This window comes from Lepisosteus oculatus, chromosome 3 (assembly GCF_040954835.1).
Source record: "Lepisosteus oculatus isolate fLepOcu1 chromosome 3, fLepOcu1.hap2, whole genome shotgun sequence".
NCBI classification, from domain to species: Eukaryota; Metazoa; Chordata; class Actinopteri; order Semionotiformes; family Lepisosteidae; genus Lepisosteus; species Lepisosteus oculatus.
In genome coordinates this window covers 10,538,346-10,556,210 of record NC_090698.1, presented here as the reverse complement: position 1 = coordinate 10,556,210, position 17,865 = coordinate 10,538,346, and the positions used below count along the sequence as shown (strand labels likewise).

General features: G+C 49.0%; 1 protein-coding gene and 11 non-coding genes across 12 annotated transcripts; 9 read left to right on the top strand and 3 right to left on the bottom strand.

Moving 5' to 3' along the window:
• Window positions 1-1,356: 1,356 nt before the first annotated feature.
• On the top strand, window positions 1,357-7,467 carry LOC102693199 (polyunsaturated fatty acid lipoxygenase ALOX15B-like). The gene is made up of 12 exons (XM_069187646.1): window positions 1,357-2,004; window positions 2,321-2,591; window positions 2,716-2,804; window positions 3,608-3,757; window positions 4,007-4,150; window positions 4,529-4,873; window positions 5,013-5,099; window positions 5,492-5,661; window positions 5,771-5,892; window positions 6,091-6,191; window positions 6,417-6,587; window positions 6,692-7,467. Exons 1-12 carry the CDS (start codon window positions 1,732-1,734, stop codon window positions 6,869-6,871), a joined length of 2,103 nt encoding a protein of 700 aa, XP_069043747.1. The 5' UTR covers window positions 1,357-1,731; the 3' UTR covers window positions 6,872-7,467.
• A 484-nt stretch (window positions 7,468-7,951) lies between these two features.
• On the top strand, window positions 7,952-8,024 carry trnav-uac (transfer RNA valine (anticodon UAC)). Its single transcript has one exon. It is a non-coding gene; the product is annotated as a tRNA-Val (tRNA).
• A 575-nt stretch (window positions 8,025-8,599) lies between these two features.
• On the top strand, window positions 8,600-8,671 carry trnaw-cca (transfer RNA tryptophan (anticodon CCA)). Its single transcript has one exon. It is a non-coding gene; the product is annotated as a tRNA-Trp (tRNA).
• Window positions 8,672-9,394: 723 nt separating this feature from the next.
• Window positions 9,395-9,487, top strand: trnar-ucu (transfer RNA arginine (anticodon UCU)). The gene is made up of 2 exons: window positions 9,395-9,431; window positions 9,452-9,487. It is a non-coding gene; the product is annotated as a tRNA-Arg (tRNA).
• Window positions 9,488-10,487: 1,000 nt separating this feature from the next.
• trnaw-cca (transfer RNA tryptophan (anticodon CCA)) lies at window positions 10,488-10,559 on the top strand. The gene has a single exon. It is a non-coding gene; the product is annotated as a tRNA-Trp (tRNA).
• Window positions 10,560-11,528: 969 nt separating this feature from the next.
• Window positions 11,529-11,622, bottom strand: trnar-ucu (transfer RNA arginine (anticodon UCU)). The gene is made up of 2 exons: window positions 11,586-11,622; window positions 11,529-11,564 (listed from the first exon to the last, which is right to left on the bottom strand). It is a non-coding gene; the product is annotated as a tRNA-Arg (tRNA).
• Window positions 11,623-12,342: 720 nt separating this feature from the next.
• Window positions 12,343-12,414, bottom strand: trnaw-cca (transfer RNA tryptophan (anticodon CCA)). The gene has a single exon. It is a non-coding gene; the product is annotated as a tRNA-Trp (tRNA).
• Window positions 12,415-13,421: 1,007 nt separating this feature from the next.
• trnav-uac (transfer RNA valine (anticodon UAC)) lies at window positions 13,422-13,494 on the top strand. The gene has a single exon. It is a non-coding gene; the product is annotated as a tRNA-Val (tRNA).
• Window positions 13,495-14,066: 572 nt separating this feature from the next.
• trnaw-cca (transfer RNA tryptophan (anticodon CCA)) lies at window positions 14,067-14,138 on the top strand. The gene has a single exon. It is a non-coding gene; the product is annotated as a tRNA-Trp (tRNA).
• Window positions 14,139-14,901: 763 nt separating this feature from the next.
• trnar-ucu (transfer RNA arginine (anticodon UCU)) lies at window positions 14,902-14,994 on the top strand. The gene is made up of 2 exons: window positions 14,902-14,938; window positions 14,959-14,994. It is a non-coding gene; the product is annotated as a tRNA-Arg (tRNA).
• Window positions 14,995-15,667: 673 nt separating this feature from the next.
• trnar-ucu (transfer RNA arginine (anticodon UCU)) lies at window positions 15,668-15,760 on the bottom strand. The gene is made up of 2 exons: window positions 15,724-15,760; window positions 15,668-15,703 (listed from the first exon to the last, which is right to left on the bottom strand). It is a non-coding gene; the product is annotated as a tRNA-Arg (tRNA).
• Window positions 15,761-17,146: 1,386 nt separating this feature from the next.
• On the top strand, window positions 17,147-17,218 carry trnaw-cca (transfer RNA tryptophan (anticodon CCA)). The gene has a single exon. It is a non-coding gene; the product is annotated as a tRNA-Trp (tRNA).
• The last annotated feature ends 647 nt before the right edge of the window (window positions 17,219-17,865 follow it).

Below are 17,865 nucleotides of genomic sequence, written 5' to 3'. Positions count from 1 at the left end.
ATTGCCTTTGGTGCTGTGCGTTTAGCGCGTGTCAATCCCTGAAAAACTCGTGAAGGCCACGCGCGGTGACGTCATCGTCAGGTAACAGGGGCGGCCCCGTGATCTCACGCGAGACGTAGCCGGCACCCGCCCAGCGCCTGTTCCCGGAGGCTTTAAAAAGGGCACAGCGCCGCCTCTCGGGCAGACCGCAGACATGGCCAAGAGGCGAAGACGAGCGTCCCGTCCAGTGCGCAGGAGGAGGCGAGTCAGGAGGTCCAGTGTGAAGCGCCAGAGGAGGAGGAGGAGGAGGACCAGGAAGCACCACTGAAACAGTTGGAGCACTTCTGGCAGGAGCTGCCAGCTCAGCTGCACTGCCCCCTGCTGGCCGCTGGACTCGCTGCCCTCAATAAAACTGGGCTAGAGATCTGATTCTTGTTCTAATTATTGCATCTGCTGTCTTGGGGTGAACCAGGTCTTTGCGGTCTGTGTCCTGGGTTAACTGGTTTCAGTCTGACCTTGTGGTCAGCAGTTCTCTCTGTCCTTTCCTGTGTCCACCTGGCCTGCTGCCCATCTGACCTGAGTCAGCCACGCTGGCTGGTGCTCACTCCCTTCCGAGCTCAGTGTTGTGTCTGAGTCGTGCACACATACACACTCACAGCTACATGAGCACATAAACACCCTTGCACAGATGCACACACATAAACACACGTGGACATATATGCACGCGCGCGCATGCATGCATGCATACACACACACAAAAGTTGGAGGAGGGAGATGCGTAAGTATGCATGGGCTGCAAAGGAACAGGCAAACCTGTTATTCCAAGCAAAAGAGACACAACGTGACACAGCTGAAGAAGGCTCCTCGACCCCCTCGTGAGTGCCTCACGTTCACGCTTATTTACTCCAGCTGTATACAAGTACACAGTGGAAGGAAATATCGTTCCTCCTCGTCCAAGGTGAAAATACAGGCAGACAGGACACTGACAAAGACATTGTAGACAGGATAAACATAGTGCAAAGTGCAGATGGTCCAAATTACAAGGTAAATACATCATACATAATGCCTGGTCAGCTCGTTGAGTCATAACAGCATGCAAGAGGTCAGCTTCAATCCCCCACTTCCCTGTGAGATAATTGCACTTAGATCCTCATTAGGGCTGTTTGTCTACAGGTCAGCGTGGGAATGATGACATCACGGGCACAATCAGGTGCTAATTGGGTCCAGGTGGGTCTGACACAGCTGGGCGGGTGAAGCACATTTATAAAGCAGATTGAGAGCAGGTTTTTCAGTTTGTTTGTGTTGTGGTTTGGTTTGTAGGGAAGCTGCTGGCCTCCAGCTTTGTGGTGGGGGTGGATGAACTGTAGGTGGGTATGCTTACGTTCTCCTTGGTTACTTTTGAGCTCTCTGTGTCTAAGTCTGTACAGGTGCTCGTGTGCCAGCGATGCGATGCTCACAGCTCCTCTGCTGGCTGGCTGCCCCTGAGCTTCTGCAGGTGTGCTAGTGGATGGGCTGATCTAGACTGATAGATGCCTTCTTCACCTATGATCCTGGGAGGGCATGGGCTTGAGTGACTCTTCCTTTGAAATGTTTATTTTCATTCATTTTATTGTAAGCCCCTACAACAATGAATGATACCCCATGCCCTGGACTCCTGCAGCCCTCTGTGTAAAAGACAACATTCTTCTTTCCAATGCTAGCATCAGATTCTGTGGCTGAGGAAGCCGTTTGAGGTTAGAAAGGCTTGTTTATATGGGGAAGAGAGATGCTTTACACAGAGAGTGGTGGAGGGTGAGTTCTAAGTGGGACCCTTTAATAAAAGCTCACAGATGGGGGGGATTAATGCTCTTGTCGCTGAGGTCTTTCAGCAGCAGCAGGATGGAAACGTACAAGGTGACCGTGACCACAGGTGACATGGTGCACTCCGGCACCTTCGACCGGGTCTTCATCACGCTGGTTGGGTCCGAGGACAGGAGCGAGCGCACTGTGCTCTCCACTGAGGGCCAGGACCTGTCCTCTGGCATGGTGAGGAGGGGAAATGCCTGTGGAGGTGGTGTTGGAGGGGGACTTCATATAGCACTCTGGCTTGCGGAGATCAAGTCTGGATGAGTGGGCTTAGATCATGATAGTGTGGCTTAAAATACCATTGATGACCAAAATATCCGGTCTCCTCTTGCCTGGGGATAGATGAGACTTGGTTCTTCTCCTGTGTCTGTTCAGGAAGGCTCTGCCCTGCTGGTATTAAGACCCCCTGTTCTTGTAAGAACAGCTCTGTGGTGTGTTAGACTGTACTCTTACTCCAGCAGATGCGTGTTCACTATGTACTGGCCTTTATCTGCAGGTCTTGCCTGCCCGGTCAGAGAGCTGTCCAGCGCACTCTAACCCACTGGGGTGTCATTTGCCGCAGGTCATGGAGCTGGCAGTCTCCGCCCCTGACCCGCTGGGTGACCTCCTGTTCGTGCGCCTGGACAAGGAGCAGGGCTTCTTCCTGCCGGACGACGACTGGTTCTGCTCCAAGGTGGAGGTCACCACCCCCAGCGGGGAGACCGTCCTCTTCCCCTGCTACCGCTGGGTGTCGGACAAATGGGCTGTGGAGCTGAGGGAGGGCAAAGGTCAGGGTTTCTCGTGCTTAAGCCTGGAAATCTTGCGTCTGGCTGTAGGGTTGTGATCAGAGGGATGTAGGGGACACCAGAAGCTCTAGACTGGTTTTAAGCTTTTTATGCTTTTTTTTTTAAGCCAAGAAGGTGTTTGAGGACCAGCATCCCATATTGATACAGCAGAGAACTGGAGAGCTGGAGTTATGCCATAATCTGTACAGGTGGGTCTGATCTACGGTGGGGCGTGAAGTGAAGTTTAAAATGTCCGACTATGGAAGTGGTGATCTGGCCAGAGGTTCGCCCCTTTCCCACTTTGGTTTCTTCCTTCCCTATCTGCACAATCTCAAGTGTTGATGGGCAAACGGGCATGAGCCAGGTCTGCTGTTGCCTCGAGCAGTTCACCAGAGTTGGGGGGGAAATCATGTAATGTTCTTGTGAATGCCCAGACTGCCTGAATTCCGAACACCTGGGGTGGCAGTAGAGAACCATTTACACCACTCCAGGAAGACCTTGTCTGATATTCTAACATACCTGATCTGTAGGGCACTGAGAGGCAAATGTCTGAGAGGCTGCTTTTCTCATGTTCCACTGCACTCAGTGAGTTGTCCATGTTCTTTGTCCGTTGTGCCTGTGTGCTTTGCACCCACTGCCATTCCGGGCTTCTGATTAGTCTGGATCAGGTTTCAGCAGGAGGTCATTTCCAGGTTGGATCTGGATTTGTCAGGCTAAAGGGTTTGAACTCCGCCTGGGTCTTGGCAGGGCTCCACTGTCTTCTGCTCAGTGCAGTAAAAGGGTGACTACTTCACCCTGCTTTCCAACCCTTAAAATGAGCTGGCGGTTTGGGCACACAAGGTCAACTAAGTTTCTTGCTATGTTTTGTAATGGGCTCACTCATTGATGGATACTTTTATTAATCCTGTGAGGGAAATTGCAGATGGGTCAGCTGGCCATGCGTGTAAACAAAGCCTCTGTAGCCATCAGCATAGCAACCTGAAGTAAACGGAAGTCAGAAAAAAACAAGTATCTGGGAGGAAGACTGGTTTTTGGGGTACCAGTGTCTCAATGGCTGTAACCCTGTGGTCGTTCAGCGCTGCTGCCAGCTGCCCCCCAACTTTCCTGTTCCCAGCTGCTTGGTCAACCCCTTCCTGGAGGCGGGCAGCACCCTGGAAAAGGAGTTGTTGGTAGGCCGGACTGCGGAACTTCCCATGTCCACTTGTTTATAATTGACCATCTCTTCATATTTTGGAGCGAGGCTACTTGCTCATTGTTTTGAAAGGCCATGGGCTCTACTGAGCCTGGCAGGAGAGTGAGATCTGATTGGAGGAGAGGTGCATTCATTAGTGACCTCACTGCCCATCTAGTGGACCTGGATCTCTGCCATGGAGTCCACTCTGCCATCCTGCTCTGCTGTTCTCCTTTCTTCCCGACAGAAGGGCAACATCTACCTGTGTGACTACAAAGTGCTGGATGGCATCACGCCCAACTTGATCAACAATCGGCTGCAGTATATGGTGGCACCCCTGTGTCTGCTGTACAAGAAGACCAGTGACCAGCTGGTACCCATTGCCATCCAGGTATGAGACTGGGAGAGGGTGGGTCCCAGGACACCTGCTTCCTCGGGTCCCTTACATATCACCCTTCTGTGTGGCAGCTGGTGCACAAAATGTGACTATGGGGTGTGTGGCCGGCAATTGCTGCCCACAAGAACCCAACACAGCTCTACTATGTCCTTTCCATGTCCTAAAGAGTGCTCATGCCGCGCCCCTTGGTGGAATCCAGCAAGGGTAGTATTGGGTGCAGTTTCAATGAGAGGATTAGAAATTGTCAAAGAACAGGAATTTATACAAGGAAATATTGCACGGATGTATCATGGAGAACAGGGGAAAAAAAAATGGAACTAGCCCTGGGATCATGGTAATGACTTGTGCACACGTCTCCATGTAAACCATAAGCCTGAGGTCCAGGTCTGGGGGAATCGGGAGATCTTCTTCAAACGCACCAAGTTCAATACGCCCAACTCAAGCTGTCCAGATAAGGTGTTGATCCGGTGTCAGTTCGGACTTCTTCTGCCAACCCGACTCGATCGACATCATCAGTTACAGCAGCGGGCCGGGCCAGAGAACCCGATCTTCCTGCCGAGCGATGGGATCGACTGGCTCCTGGCCAAGATCTGCGTGCGCAGCGCCGACTTCAGCCACCACCAGGTCGTCACCCACCTGCTGCGCACGCACCTGCTGGCCGAGGTCATCACCATGGCGACGCTGCACCACCTGCCCCATGTGCATCCCCTCTACAAGGTAACAGCGTGGTCAGGGCTGGTGCCAGTTTGTGGCTGAGCGTTTGATCAAAACCCACACTATGTAGTGGAGGCTGCAGTGTCTGTGGTCAGTTTTGGAGTCATCTCTTCCATAACTCCCCTTCTGTCTCCTCCTTTAGCTTCTCATCCCCCATATGCGGTACACCCTGCAGGTCAACATCATGGCCCGGGTTCGACTGCTGGGCAGAGACGGGGTCTTCAGTGAGGTATGGAGATGGGGCAGTTAGCAGATCTCAGAGTGTTCAGACCTGAAGCTTCATACCCCGGACTGAGAGCCCTGCTCCCTCATCCCAGCTGTGACCTGACACAACAGTGACAAGACTGAGCCTGCTGCTGACCTTTGACCCAGGTGTTTTACCCACAGTCTGATGATGAGACTCATGGGGTCAGACCTGGGCCTCCAGTGTCTGTAACCCCTGGACTGTGGAATATACCAGTTGTCCTGCACTCTGGGGTGTTGTAGGAGAATTAATTGTTTAGAGAGAGCATGTTGAGATCTGAAGCTGTTGACCTGGAATTGACAAAGGGGTCAACTGCTTCCTTCAGTTGGAAACTCCATCACAATAACTGTAACACAGCCCCCCTCTCTATCTTGCAGCACACTGCCATAGGAGGAATTGGGCTGATAGAGATCCTGGAGAGAGCTGTCCAGTCCCTGACCTACAGCTCCCTCTGTCTGCCGGAGGACATTAGTGCACGAGGGGTGGAGTCGGTGCCCAACTACTACTACAGGGATGATGGCCTGTGCCTCTGGAACTCCATCAACAGGTGGTGCTGTCTGGATGCCAGTGTGTGCTCCAGTGGGGGGGGGGTTAGAGACCCTTGGCTGTGGCAAGTGGATGTGACCTGAATGATCTGTGTGTCTGATTGGCCCCAGGTTTGTCAAGGGGGTGGTGAAAGTGTATTATCCCGACGACAATGCGGTGGTGAAGGACACAGAGCTGCAGAGCTGGATCAAAGAGATCTTCACGGAGGGCTTCCAGGAGCGTCCCGAATCAGGTCAGAGGGGGTTCTTTTGTCTGTGACCCCAAGACGGTTCCAACAAAGTGAGGGGGTGCTTGCAGGACACCCCAGTTCCTCCAAACAGATGCCTCACGGACAGGGGTCAGGTGTGGTCAATCACCAGAGCTGACTTGGTCCAGTTCATCCTGAAAAGACCAATAACCCCACTTCTCCCCACATTCTCTTGCTCCTCAGAAATCCCACAGTCCTTCACCTCGCCGGAAGAGGTCACCAAGTTCGTCAACATGGTGGTTTTCACTGTGTCGGCCCAGCACGCTGCCGTCAACAGCGGCCTGGTGAGACGCCTTGTATAGTGCCCTCTCATGCCCTCAAAGCACCCAGACTGTCAGTGGCACAGGGCAGAGACCCCAGTGCCCTGCTGCTTGGTGTGCAGCAGTGCCTGATGAATTTCCTGCTGTTCAGACTTACCAAAGTCCTCCCTTGACCTTAGCTGGGAGTCAGGCTGCAGGGTTGCACCAGCTCAGAGTGGAGGAAGCTCATTTCTGACCACTGTTTCCCAGTTTGACTTCAGTAGCTGGATGCCCAACAGCCCCTCCAGCCTGCAATGGCCTCCTCCTATCACGAAGGGCAGCACCACCATGAGTGACATCCTGAAGGCCCTGCCTGATATCAACACCACTGTGCGCCTCATGGCCACCACCTGGCTCCTCAGCAAGCAGCCCAGTGACTTTGTAAGTCCTGCTATTGCCGGGCCTACTCCATTGCCTTATCCAACTTGACAGTGGCCTCTAGTGGTGTAGCAGTCTAATGCCTGTACCTGCCACTCTACCTCCAGGTTGCTCTTGGTCAGTATCCGTGGGAGCACTTCATTGAAGATGCCCCCTGCAGGCTGATCCTGGAACTGCAGGAAGACCTGGCAGCACTGAGCCAGAAGATCAAGGAGAGAAATGCCCAGCTGGAGCTGCCCTACACCTACCTGCTCCCTGAGCTCATCGAGAACAGCATTGCCCTCTGAACCAGGCCTAGCAGTGCCCAGGTCACCACAGCACGGGGTGCCACACTTGGTCATTTGGGATTTACTCCAGGGCTTCATCCGAAAGGATTGGCTTTTAAAATGGAAGCTGAAATCTGCTGCACATGGAGATTAGAGAGCTGTGTATTGCCTGGTGATCCAGGTGCCTTCAGCCAGAACAAGCCTGAGCCTTGCAAGGAAAGGCTAATTTCAACTCTAACTATGATGTGGGTGTGGTTCAGTGTTGGGAGTTGAAAAGTGGCCACCAGTTAGCAGTGTACCAGTACTGTTTCAGTGCTCTCCTTATCTGGAAAGAAAGGCAGCAGATGGCTCCCCCTGGTGTTCAGTCATGGGACCACACTCCCCAGTGCACAGCTCTCATCCAAGGGGTCAAAATATGCTCTTGCATAAGCAAGCGTTTGAACATTAAACTGAACTCTGTCAAGAGAACCTTCTGTTCAGTGGCTTTTTTTTTGACGGGGGGGTATGCACCGCTTACAGGAATAATCAAGTTTATATCCATCGAGTAGGTACCATACTGCTTTCCGTGAGTTAGGGTAATGTCGGGCTTGATCAAAATAAATTGTTGGAGTTTCTCACCCTCCTCGTGACTTTTTTTTTGTTCCTGAAAGGGTTGGGCTGCAGCTCTCCCACCCGAGTCTGACAAGACCATAAAATGACTTTCATGGCGAGCGATAGCCTCTTGGTCTCGGTGCAAACGACACACTCGGTGGATTTCAAGTGCTTTTCTTCTATTTGCAAACAAGAACTGTGTCCCCAGCCCTGCAGGAAGTCCTGCTCTATTCTCTCCTGGGAGCGCTGCTCTTCCACCTGGACCAGAGCTTGTTCCTGCTGCTCGGCTCTCGCACGGAGAGCAGACACACTGTCTCCATTGTTGTCTTCGCCGCATCCACGAATCTGCCCCCCTACAGCCCCCATATTAGAATACTTGCTCCTGTAGTGACCAGTTACAGTTCCACTGTTGGGTAAATATTTAAGATAGGAAGTCAGGTGCTGTTCTCAGTAACTTATTCACTACGGAAATATTTTTTTTCATGGAATTAATCAATCTCTTTGGTGGATGGTTCCATAGTGTAGCGGTTATCACGTCTGCTTTACACGCAGAAGGTCCTGGGTTCGAGCCCCAGTGGAACCAGTTCCTTTCTCCCTCCACAACAGCTTGTTTTGTCCTGTGGAAACAACAGGAGGAGAGTAAACAACCGGGGGCAGTGAGTGGAGAGACCAAACTCACAAAGAAATAGCAGTGTCTCTCGCTTTTAAAAACACATGGCGATAGAAAATAGCAAAGAAACAAGTGCCTGCCCCTCCAAAAGAAATTACAAATCAAACACCCTTTAACACTAGACTGAAAATGTTAAATAATATCCTGGTGCGTCAGTGTTTCTCGCAAAACGCCCAGCTGGAGCTGCGCTACACCTACCTGCTCCCTGAGCTCACCGGGAACAGCACAGCCCACAGTGGACTCTCCTTTGCACTGATTGTGACATGGAGAGAGGATTCTCTGTTAATTGTGCTCCTCCTGGGACAGGTCATGATGTGAATTTCACGTGTCTGCTCTCTGCGGGAGAGCTGGGCAGGAAGAACGATCCGTGGTCTGGGAGGAAGAGACTCTCTTCGGAAGAGTAGGACTCATCACGGGAGAATGAAGAAAACTCTTCAGCTGCAGAGACGCTGATTGTTCTCTTTCGGGAATTAATGCGGTCTCTCTGTGACCTTGTGGCGCAACGGTAGCGCGTCTGACTCCAGATCAGAAGGTTGCGTGTTCAAATCACGTCGGGGTCAGTTGGGTATTTTTAAGGTTTTCATGGTGCTGATCTGCGGAGGCTGTTAGTTCTTCTTTGAAAATTGAAGAGAATCGTAGAATACACGCAGATCTTGGGTTCGAACCAAACGTATCTGATCTTAGCAAGAGTCCCAGGACACGAAGGGAGGAGGGTGTGTTCATTAAGAAACTCTCAGCGTCCCGAACGCGCTAACTGATGGCGACAGAGAGGCTCTGATATAGTCCACTAGCTCTCGGCCTCTGTGAAATTGATCAACTCGGTGAAATTCCAGCGATGCTTTTGAATTTTCAAAGAACCAACAGCAGGCGAGATCTGAGGGATTTTGTTTGTCATTGTATGCGGAGATATGCGAATGATACTTGGCGAAAAGACAAGTTCTGACGAGAAGGGATAGATATATAAGGCACAGACACAGCAGGGTTGCGGAACTGGACTGTATGGTGAGGGTTTCAGGTTCGGCAGCAGCAAAACATGACACATATTGTGACCCCGACGTGATTTGAACACGCAACCTTCTGATCTGGATTCAGACGCACCACCGTTGCACCACAAGGTTGTGAGACTACACTGTACAAAGAGAACAATCCCCTATCCTGGATCTGAAGGATCTGATGGGATCTGATTTTTTTTATTCTTTTCTGACAGGAGCGGTGGATGTTGTTTTTTGAATAGTTAAAAGGTAATATTTAAAAGGTCACAGGTCACCTCTACAGCTCCAGCAGGCTCTGTGGCGCAATGGATAGCGCGTTGGACTTCTAGACAGTGGCTTTGTAAAGGTATTCAAAGGTTGTGGGTTCGAGTCCCACCAGAGTCATTTTAAACACTAAACCCTCAGAATACCTTGTTTATTAAAAGATTTGCGTTTCATATAGTCTGTCCCAGTACAGAAATGACAGTAGTTGTACTATTGTGAGACATACACAATGTTGAGTGTTGTGTGTGTGGTAGTTTGCTGGTGGGAGTGAAGTTGTGTTGAATCTCTGTCCAGGGAGACGTGGGGTGTGGACGGCTGAGGAGAGACTGGCGCCTCGCGCTGTGTCCCTTATTATTTTTCTGCTGCTTGCTTGGTCTGCTAGTTTTAGGGTTTTTTATCAATAAAGTGTGATAATCGGCCGGTGAAAGCTCTGTTGTCCTTCACATGAATGCCTAAAACCAGCAGCGGCGTTTCCTTTTTGTTCTTCACGGACAGAGGCTTCAGCACCGCGCCTTGTCGTCTGGACATTTCATCTGGATGATTCGCTGTTCGCAACGCGACTGCACTGTGAGTTTACTGTGAGTTTACTACACTGTCTTTTACCTCTTAATGTAAGGTACCTCTTAATGAGGTAAAAGACAGTGCATTAAAAGGCTCTAAGCACCCCTGGGTGGGCTCGAACCACCAACCTTTCGGTTAACAGCCAAACACGCTGACAAATTCCACCACAGAGACTCCGATATAGTGGACCGGCTCTCGGCTCCATTAAAGCAACACACTCAGAACATTTTCACCTGTTTGCTTCACTTTCCAATGAAGGAAACAACAGCAGCCGAGATCAGGGGGATGTTCTTCTCTTTCTATACTGTGATTTCTGAAAGGTACCCTGTGAAAATACGGGTTCTGACGAGAAGGGAGGGACATATAAGGTCAGCAGGCTTGGGGAATTGGACTCCGTGGCGAGGGCTCCCAGTTCGGCAACAGCTAAAAGCCATGTAGTTTACACGCAGAAGATCCTGGGTTCTAACCAAGCGTGTCCGACCTTGACACAACTGAACATAGCAAAAGCGCCCGGACACCGCGCTGTGGAAACAGCAGTAGGACAACAACATTACACCAGGACCTCGTGGCGCAACGGTAGCGCGTCTGACTCCAGATCAGAAGGTTGCGTGTTCAAATCACGTCGAGGTCAGTAGTTGCTGTTTCAAGGTCTGCTGTTGCCGATGTAAAGGACAACAGAGCTTTCACCAGCTGATTATCACACTTTATTGATAAAAAACCCTAAAACTAGCAGACCAAGCAAGCAGCAGAAAAAGAATAAGGGACACAGTGTGACGGCAATAGCTCTGCTATGTCCCTCCCTTCTCGTCAGAACCCGTATTTTGACAGGGTACCTTTCAGAAATCACAGAATAGAAAGAGAAGAACATCCCGCTGATCTCTGCTGCTGTTGTTTCCTTCATTGGAAAGTGAAGCAAACAGGTGACAATGTTCTGAGTGTGTTGTTTTCACGGAGCCCGAGAGCCGGCCCACTATATCAGAGTCTCTGTGGTGTAATTTGTCAACGTGTTTGGCTGTTAACTGAAAGGTTGGTGGTTCGAGCCCACCCAGGGGTGCTTAGAGCCTTTTAATGCACTGTCTTTTACCTCATTAAGAGGTACCTTACATTAAGAGGTAAAAGACAGTGTAGTAAACTCACAGTAAACTCACAGTGCAGTCGCGTTGCGAACAGCGAATCATCCAGATGAAATGTCCAGACGGCAAGGCGCGGTGCTGAAGCCTCTGTCCGTGAAGAACAAAAAGGAAACGCCGCTGCTGGTTTTAGGCATTCATGTGAAGGACAACAGAGCTTTCACCGGCCGATTATCACACTTTATTGATAAAAAACCCTAAAACTAGCAGACCAAGCAAGCAGCAGAAAAATAATAAGGGACACAGCGCGAGGCGCCAGTCTCTCCTCAGCCGTCCACACCCCACGTCTCCCTGGACAGAGATTCAACACAACTTCACTCCCACCAGCAAACTACAGTACCACACACACAACACTCAACATTGTGTATGTCTCACAATAGTACAACTACTGTCATTTCTGTACTGGGACAGACTATATGAAACGCAAATCTTTTAATAAACAAGGTATTCTGAGGATTTAGTGTTTAAAATGACTCTGGTGGGACTCGAACCCACAACCTTTGAATACCTTTACAAAGGCCACTGTCTAGAAGTCCAACACACTATCCATTGCGCCACAGAGCCTGCTGGAGCTGAAAAGGTGACCTGTGACCTTTTAAATATTACCTTTTAACTATTAAAAAAACATCCAGCGCTCCTGTCGGAAAAGAATAAAAAAAATCAGATCCCATCAGATCCTTCAGATCCAGGATAGGGGATTGTTCTCTTTGTGCAGTGTAGTCTCACAACCTTGTGGTGCAACAGTGGTGCGTCTGAATCCAGATCAGAAGGTTGCGTGTTCAAATCACGTTGGGGTCACAATATGTGTCATGTTTTGCTGCTGCCGAACCTGAAACCCTCACCATACAGTCCAGTTCCGCAACCCTGCTGTGCCTGTGCCTTATATATCTATCCCTTCTCGTCAGAACTTGTCTTTTCGCCAAATATCATTCGTATATCTCCGCATACAATGACAAACAAAATCCCTCAGATCTCGGCTGCTGTTGGTTTTTTGAAAACTCAAAAGCATCGCTGGAATTTCACCGAGTGGATCAATTTCACAGAGGCCGAGAGCTAGTGGACTATATCTGAGCCTCTCTGTCGCCATCAGTTAGCGCGTTCGGGACGCTGAGAGTTTCTTAATGAACACACCCTCCTCCCTTCGTGTCCTGGGACTCTTGCTAAGATCAGATACGTTTGGTTCGAACCCAAGATCTGCGTGTATTCTACGATTCTCTTCAATTTTCAAAGAAGAACTAACAGCCTCCGCAGATCAGCACCATGAAAACCTTAAAAATACCCAACTGACCCCGACGTGATTTGAACACGCAACCTTCTGATCTGGAGTCAGACGCGCTACCGTTGCGCCACGAGGTCCTCGTGTGTTGTTGTTGTCCTACTGCTGTTTCCACAGCGCGGTGTCCGGGCGCTTTTGCTATGTTCGGTTGTGTTAAGATCGGACACGCTTGGTTAGAACCCAGGATCTTCTGCGTGTAAACTACATGGCTTTTAGCGCATTGAAGAGGGTCATCAAAACAAATAAACACCGCTCGAAGTAATTCCAGCGATTCTCTTTAATTTTCAATGAAGAACTAACAGCCTCCGCAGATCAGCACGAAGAGAAGTTTTCACAGGAAGCAGGAAACATCAAAAGAGACTGCTGATCAAAATCAAGAGGTCAAAATGTGCAAACACTTGCTTATGCAAGAGCATATTCAACTGAATTCTGTCAAGAGAACCTTCTGTTCAGTGGCTTCTTTTTTTGACAGGGGAGGGTATGCACCGCTTACAGGAATAATCAAGTTTATATCCATCGAGTAGGTACCATACTGCTTTCCGTGAGTTAGGGTAATGTCGGGCTTGATCAAAATAAATTGTTGGAGTTTCTCACCCTCCTCGTGACTTTTTTGTTCCTGAAAGGGTTGGGCTGCAGCTCTCCCACCCGAGTCTGACAAGACCATGAAATGACTTTCATGGCGAGCGATAGCCTCTTGGTCTCGGTGCAAACGACACACTCGATGTATTTCAAGTGCTTTTCTTCTATTTGCAAACAAGAACAAACAGTGTCCCCAGCCCTGCAGGAAATCCTGCTCTATCCTCTCCTGGGAGCGCTGCTCTTCCACCTGGACCAGAGCTTGTTCCTGCTGCTCGGCTCTCGCACGGAGAGCAGACACACTGTCTCCATTGTTGTCTTCGCCGCATCCACGAATCTGCCCCCCTACAGCCCCCATATTAGAATACATGCTCCTGTAGTGAGCAGTTACAGTTCCACTGTTGGGTAAATATTTAAGAGTGGAAGTCAGGAAGTAATGGTGCTGTTCTCGATAACTTGTTCACTACGGAAATACTTTTTTTTCAGGAATGAATCAATCTCTTCGACGGATGGTTCCATAGTGTAGCGGTTATCACGTCTGCTTTACATGCAGAAGGTCCTGGGTTCAAGCCCCAGTGGAACCAGTTTCTTTCTCCCTCCACAACAGCTTGTTTTGTCATGTGTAAACAACAGGAGGAGAGTTAACGACCGGAGCCAGTGAGTGGAGAGACCAAACTCACAAAGAAATAGCAGTGTCTCTCGCTTTTAAAAACACATGGCGATAGAAAATAGCAAAGAAACAAGTGCCTGCCCCTCCAAAAGAAATTACAAATCAAACACCCTTTAACACTAGACTGAAAATGTTAAATAATATCCTGGTACGTCAGTGATTCTCGCAAAACGCCCAGCTGGAGCTGCGCTACACCTACCTGCTCCCTGAGCTCATCGGGAACAGCACAGCCCACAGTGGACTCTCCTTTTCACTGATTGTGACGGAGAGAGGATTCTCTGTTAATTGTGCTCCTCCTGGGAGAGGTCACGATGTGAATTTCACGTGTCTGCTCTCTGTGGGAGAGCCGGGTAGGAAGAACGATCCGTGGTCTGGGAGGAAGAGACTCTTCGGGCTCCGTAGGGCTCCTCACGGGAGAATGAAGAAAACTCTTCAGCTGCAGAGAGGTTTATTGTTCTCTTTCGGGAATTAATGGAGTCTATCCGTGATCTCGTGGCGCAACGGTAGCGCGTCTGACTCCAGATCAGAAGGTTGTGTGTTCAAATCACGTCGAGGTCAACTGGTCATTTTTAAGGTTTTCATGGTGCTGATCTGCGGAGGCTGTTAGTTCTTCTTTGAAAATTGAAGAGAATCGTAGAAGACACGCAGAAGACCCCTGCTTGGGTTCGAACCAAGCGTATCTGATCTTAGTAAAAGTCCCGGGACACGAAGGGAGGAGGGTGTGTTCATTAAGAAACTCTCAGCGTCCCGAACGCGCTAACTGATGGCGACAGAGAGGCTCTGATATAGTCCACTAGCTTTCGGCCTCTGTGAAATTGATCCACTCGGTGAAATTCCAGCGATGCTTTTGAATTTTCAAAGAACCAACAGCAGCCGAGATCTGAGGGATTTTGTTTGTCATTGTATGCGGAGATATGCGAATGACACTTGGCGAAAAGACAAGTTCTGACGAGATGGGATAGATTTATAAGGCACAGACACAGCAGGGTTGCGGAACTGGACTGCATGGTGAGGGTTTCTGGTTCGGCACCAGCAAAACATGACACCCATTGTGACCCCGGTTCGGCAACAGCAGAGCTTGAAAATGCGAGCGCTGACCTCAACGTGATTGAAACACGCAACCTTCTGATCTGGAGTCAGACGCGCTACTGTTGCGCCACGAGGTCATAAGCCCACGCTGCGCAAAAGAGAACAATCCCCGACCCTGGAACTGAACGTATCCGATTTTTTTCATTCTTTTCCGACAGGAGCGCTGGATGTTGTTTTTTGAATAGTTAAAAGGTAATATTTAAAAGGTCACAGGTCATCCTTAGCTCCAGCAGGCTCTGTGGCGCAATGGATAGCGCGTTGGACTTCTAGATAGTGGCTTTGTGAAGGCATTCAAAGGTTGTGGGTTCGAATCTCACTAGAGTCATTTTTAACACTAAATCCTCGGAATACCTTGTTTATGCAAAGATTTGCATTTCATATAGTCTGTCCCAGTACAGAAATGACAGTAGTTGTACTCCAAAGCCGAAACGTTGTGTTCTCTTTCTTCAGCATGGAATAAGCCTATTACTTGTTCCTTTGCAGCCTACGCATGCTGACACAGCTACCCACCTGAACTACTACCACTCAATGCAATTCCAGCGATTCTCTTTAATTTTCAGAAAAGAACTAACAGCCTCCACAGATCAGCACCTTAAGAAGTATCTACTGACCTCGACGTGACTTGAACTCACAACTTTCTGATCGGGAGTCAGACGCACTACCGTGAGAAGTACGACTTTATGTCTCGTAAAACGAGTGTATCGTTTTCACTTCACCCAAGGGTCTCCGAAATGCACTGGACCCCCAGAAACAGGCTCTCAATCCCAGAGTCCCCAATAATACTGCGGGCAGGACTGATTCAGCACAGCTGAAAACACACACGAAACACTCAACATGTTAACCCAAATATGTCTCACAGTACAAAACTTTGATGTATTGCCACATTTAACTTACTTAGTTTTCTTTGAATTAAGCTGTTCCTCCTACTGTCATTTCTGTACTGGGACAGACGCTATGAAATGCAAATCATTGAATAAACGAGGTATTCATGTTTAAAATGACTCTGGTGGGATTCGAACCCACAACCTTTGAATGACCTCACTTAGCCACAATCTAGAAGTCCAACGCGCTATCCATTGCGCCACAGAGCCTGCTGGAGCTATAGAGGTGACCTGCTGAACAGGACAAAGAAACGGCTCAACACCGAGGAGCGGAGGTTCATCTCCTGATCAAAAGTCTGTCGGCAGTTTGGATGTTATCGCGAAGACAACTATGTGTTGAATTCCACCCTTGTTCCTGGCCATGACGTGTAAAATGACATAATCAATGGAGAATTACAGTGCTGTTCCAGTCTCTATTGTATAGTGACAGTGTGACAGTGCTGTTCCAGTCTCTATTGTGTAGTGTCAGTGTGACAGTGCTGTTCCAGTCTCTCTTGTATAGTGTCAGTGTGAGAGAGTTTTTCCAGTCTCTGAGATATGTTTTATGACTATATTAGAGCAGTGGCAGTTTAACACTTTCATAGTCTCGAGAGTACATCGCTAGTCTGATGCCTGTGTCTGCTACTCCACCTCTAGGTGCCACTGGGCCAGTATCCAGAGGAGCAGTTCAGGGAGTCACAGCAATACAGTTCAACTCCAAACGCTGGTGTCAACTTATCAAAGATCACAACTGAAAGATCCGGTGGTCGTGATCTTTCTGTATTTGCGTCATACTCCGAGAAGGAAGGCGCTATATTTAAACGTAAACAGTGGCGCCATCGGTCAGCGCGTGGTACTTATGCAGCAGTGCTCAGCGGAGTCCTGCTGAGGTTAAGAGAAAATGAAAAAACTCTTAAGTTGCAGAGACGCTGATTGCTCTCTTTGGGGAAATAATTTAGTCGGTCTGTGACCTTGTGCCGCAACGGTAGCGTGCCTGACTCCAGGTCAGAAAGTTGTGTGTTTGAATCACGTTGAGGTCAGCCAATGCTTTTTTTAGGTGCTGATCTGCCGAGGCTGTTAGTTCTATTTTGAAAATCAAAGAGAATCTCTGGAATTGCATCGAGCGGTGTTTATTTGTTTTGAACTTTTGAAAGAAGCTCTGGCGTATCAGGGTCTTCTTGAAATGCCTCTGTCTGGTGTGAATGGGTGTTCAACCCCAGACCCTCTTCAAAGGCTGAAAGCCATGTAGTTTACATGCGGAAGATCCTGGGTTCGAACCAAGCGTGCCTGATCTTAACACAATTAAACACACTTGACAGAGGCATTTCAACAAGATCCTGGTACCTCAGTGCTTCTCGCAAAACTTCAGACCAAGGAAACGCCACATTAATGTCACACCACACGCACTCCTACACCACTACATGCATGACAACTGAATGTAAGCCGAAATTGTAGTTAAAACTGTGTTTTAACACTAGTTGTACTATTTATTAATCACCATATTATTTTTGCACTGTTTGCCGTATTAATTTTGCACAGTTTTTGTCCTGTTTGTATATTTTCTCTGTTTGCGTACTTGCACAGTTTAGAAACCACAGTAGGACCCGTGCTATAACAAACCTCGTGGCGCAGCGGTAACGCGTCTGACTCCAGATCAGAAGGTTGCGTGTTCAAATCACGTCGGGGTCAGTACGGTCGTTTTCAAGCTCTGCTGTTGCCGAACCGGGAGCTCTCACCACAAAGTCCAATTCCACAAGCCTGTTCACAAAGCGACCTTATGAGTCCATCCCTTCTCGTCGGAACCCGTTAATTCACAGTTTACCTTTCAGAAATCACAGTATAGAAAGAGAACATCCCGCTGATCTCGGCTTACAGTGCAGTCGCTTTGTGAACAGCGAATCATCCAGATGAAATGTCCAGACGGCAAGGCGCTCACACCAGCAAACTTCCACACACAAAACACTCGACATGTTAGCCCAAATATGTCTCACAATAGTACAAAGCTTTGATGTCTTGCCACTTTTAACTTACTTAGATTTCTTTGAATTAACGTGTTATATTCCACCTACTGTCATTTCTGTACTGGGGCAGACGATATGAAATGCAAATCATTGAATAAACGAGGTATCAGTGTTTAAAACGACTGTGCAGCTTCTCTCTTGGAGAGCCTGTTTCGGGGGATCAGCAGTCTCTTTTGATGTTTCATGCTTCCTGTGCGGCATTAATGTGGCTTTTCCTTGTTCTGACGTTTTGCGAGAAGCACTGGCGTATCAGCATCTTATTGAAATGCCTCTGTCTCGTGTGTTAGAGTTGTATTTTAATCCGGACAGTCGGGC

Coding starts and splice junctions, on each gene's coding strand:
- LOC102693199 (XM_069187646.1), top strand. CDS start 1,732: ATGGGGAAGAGAGATGCTTTACACAGAGAGTGGTGGAGGGTGAGTTCT. Junction 2,805..3,607: donor ATAATCTGTACAGGTGGGTC/TGATCTACGGTG, acceptor AGTATCTGGGAG/GAAGACTGGTTTTTGGGGTA. Junction 5,100..5,491: donor GAGACGGGGTCTTCAGTGAG/GTATGGAGATGG, acceptor TCTATCTTGCAG/CACACTGCCATAGGAGGAAT.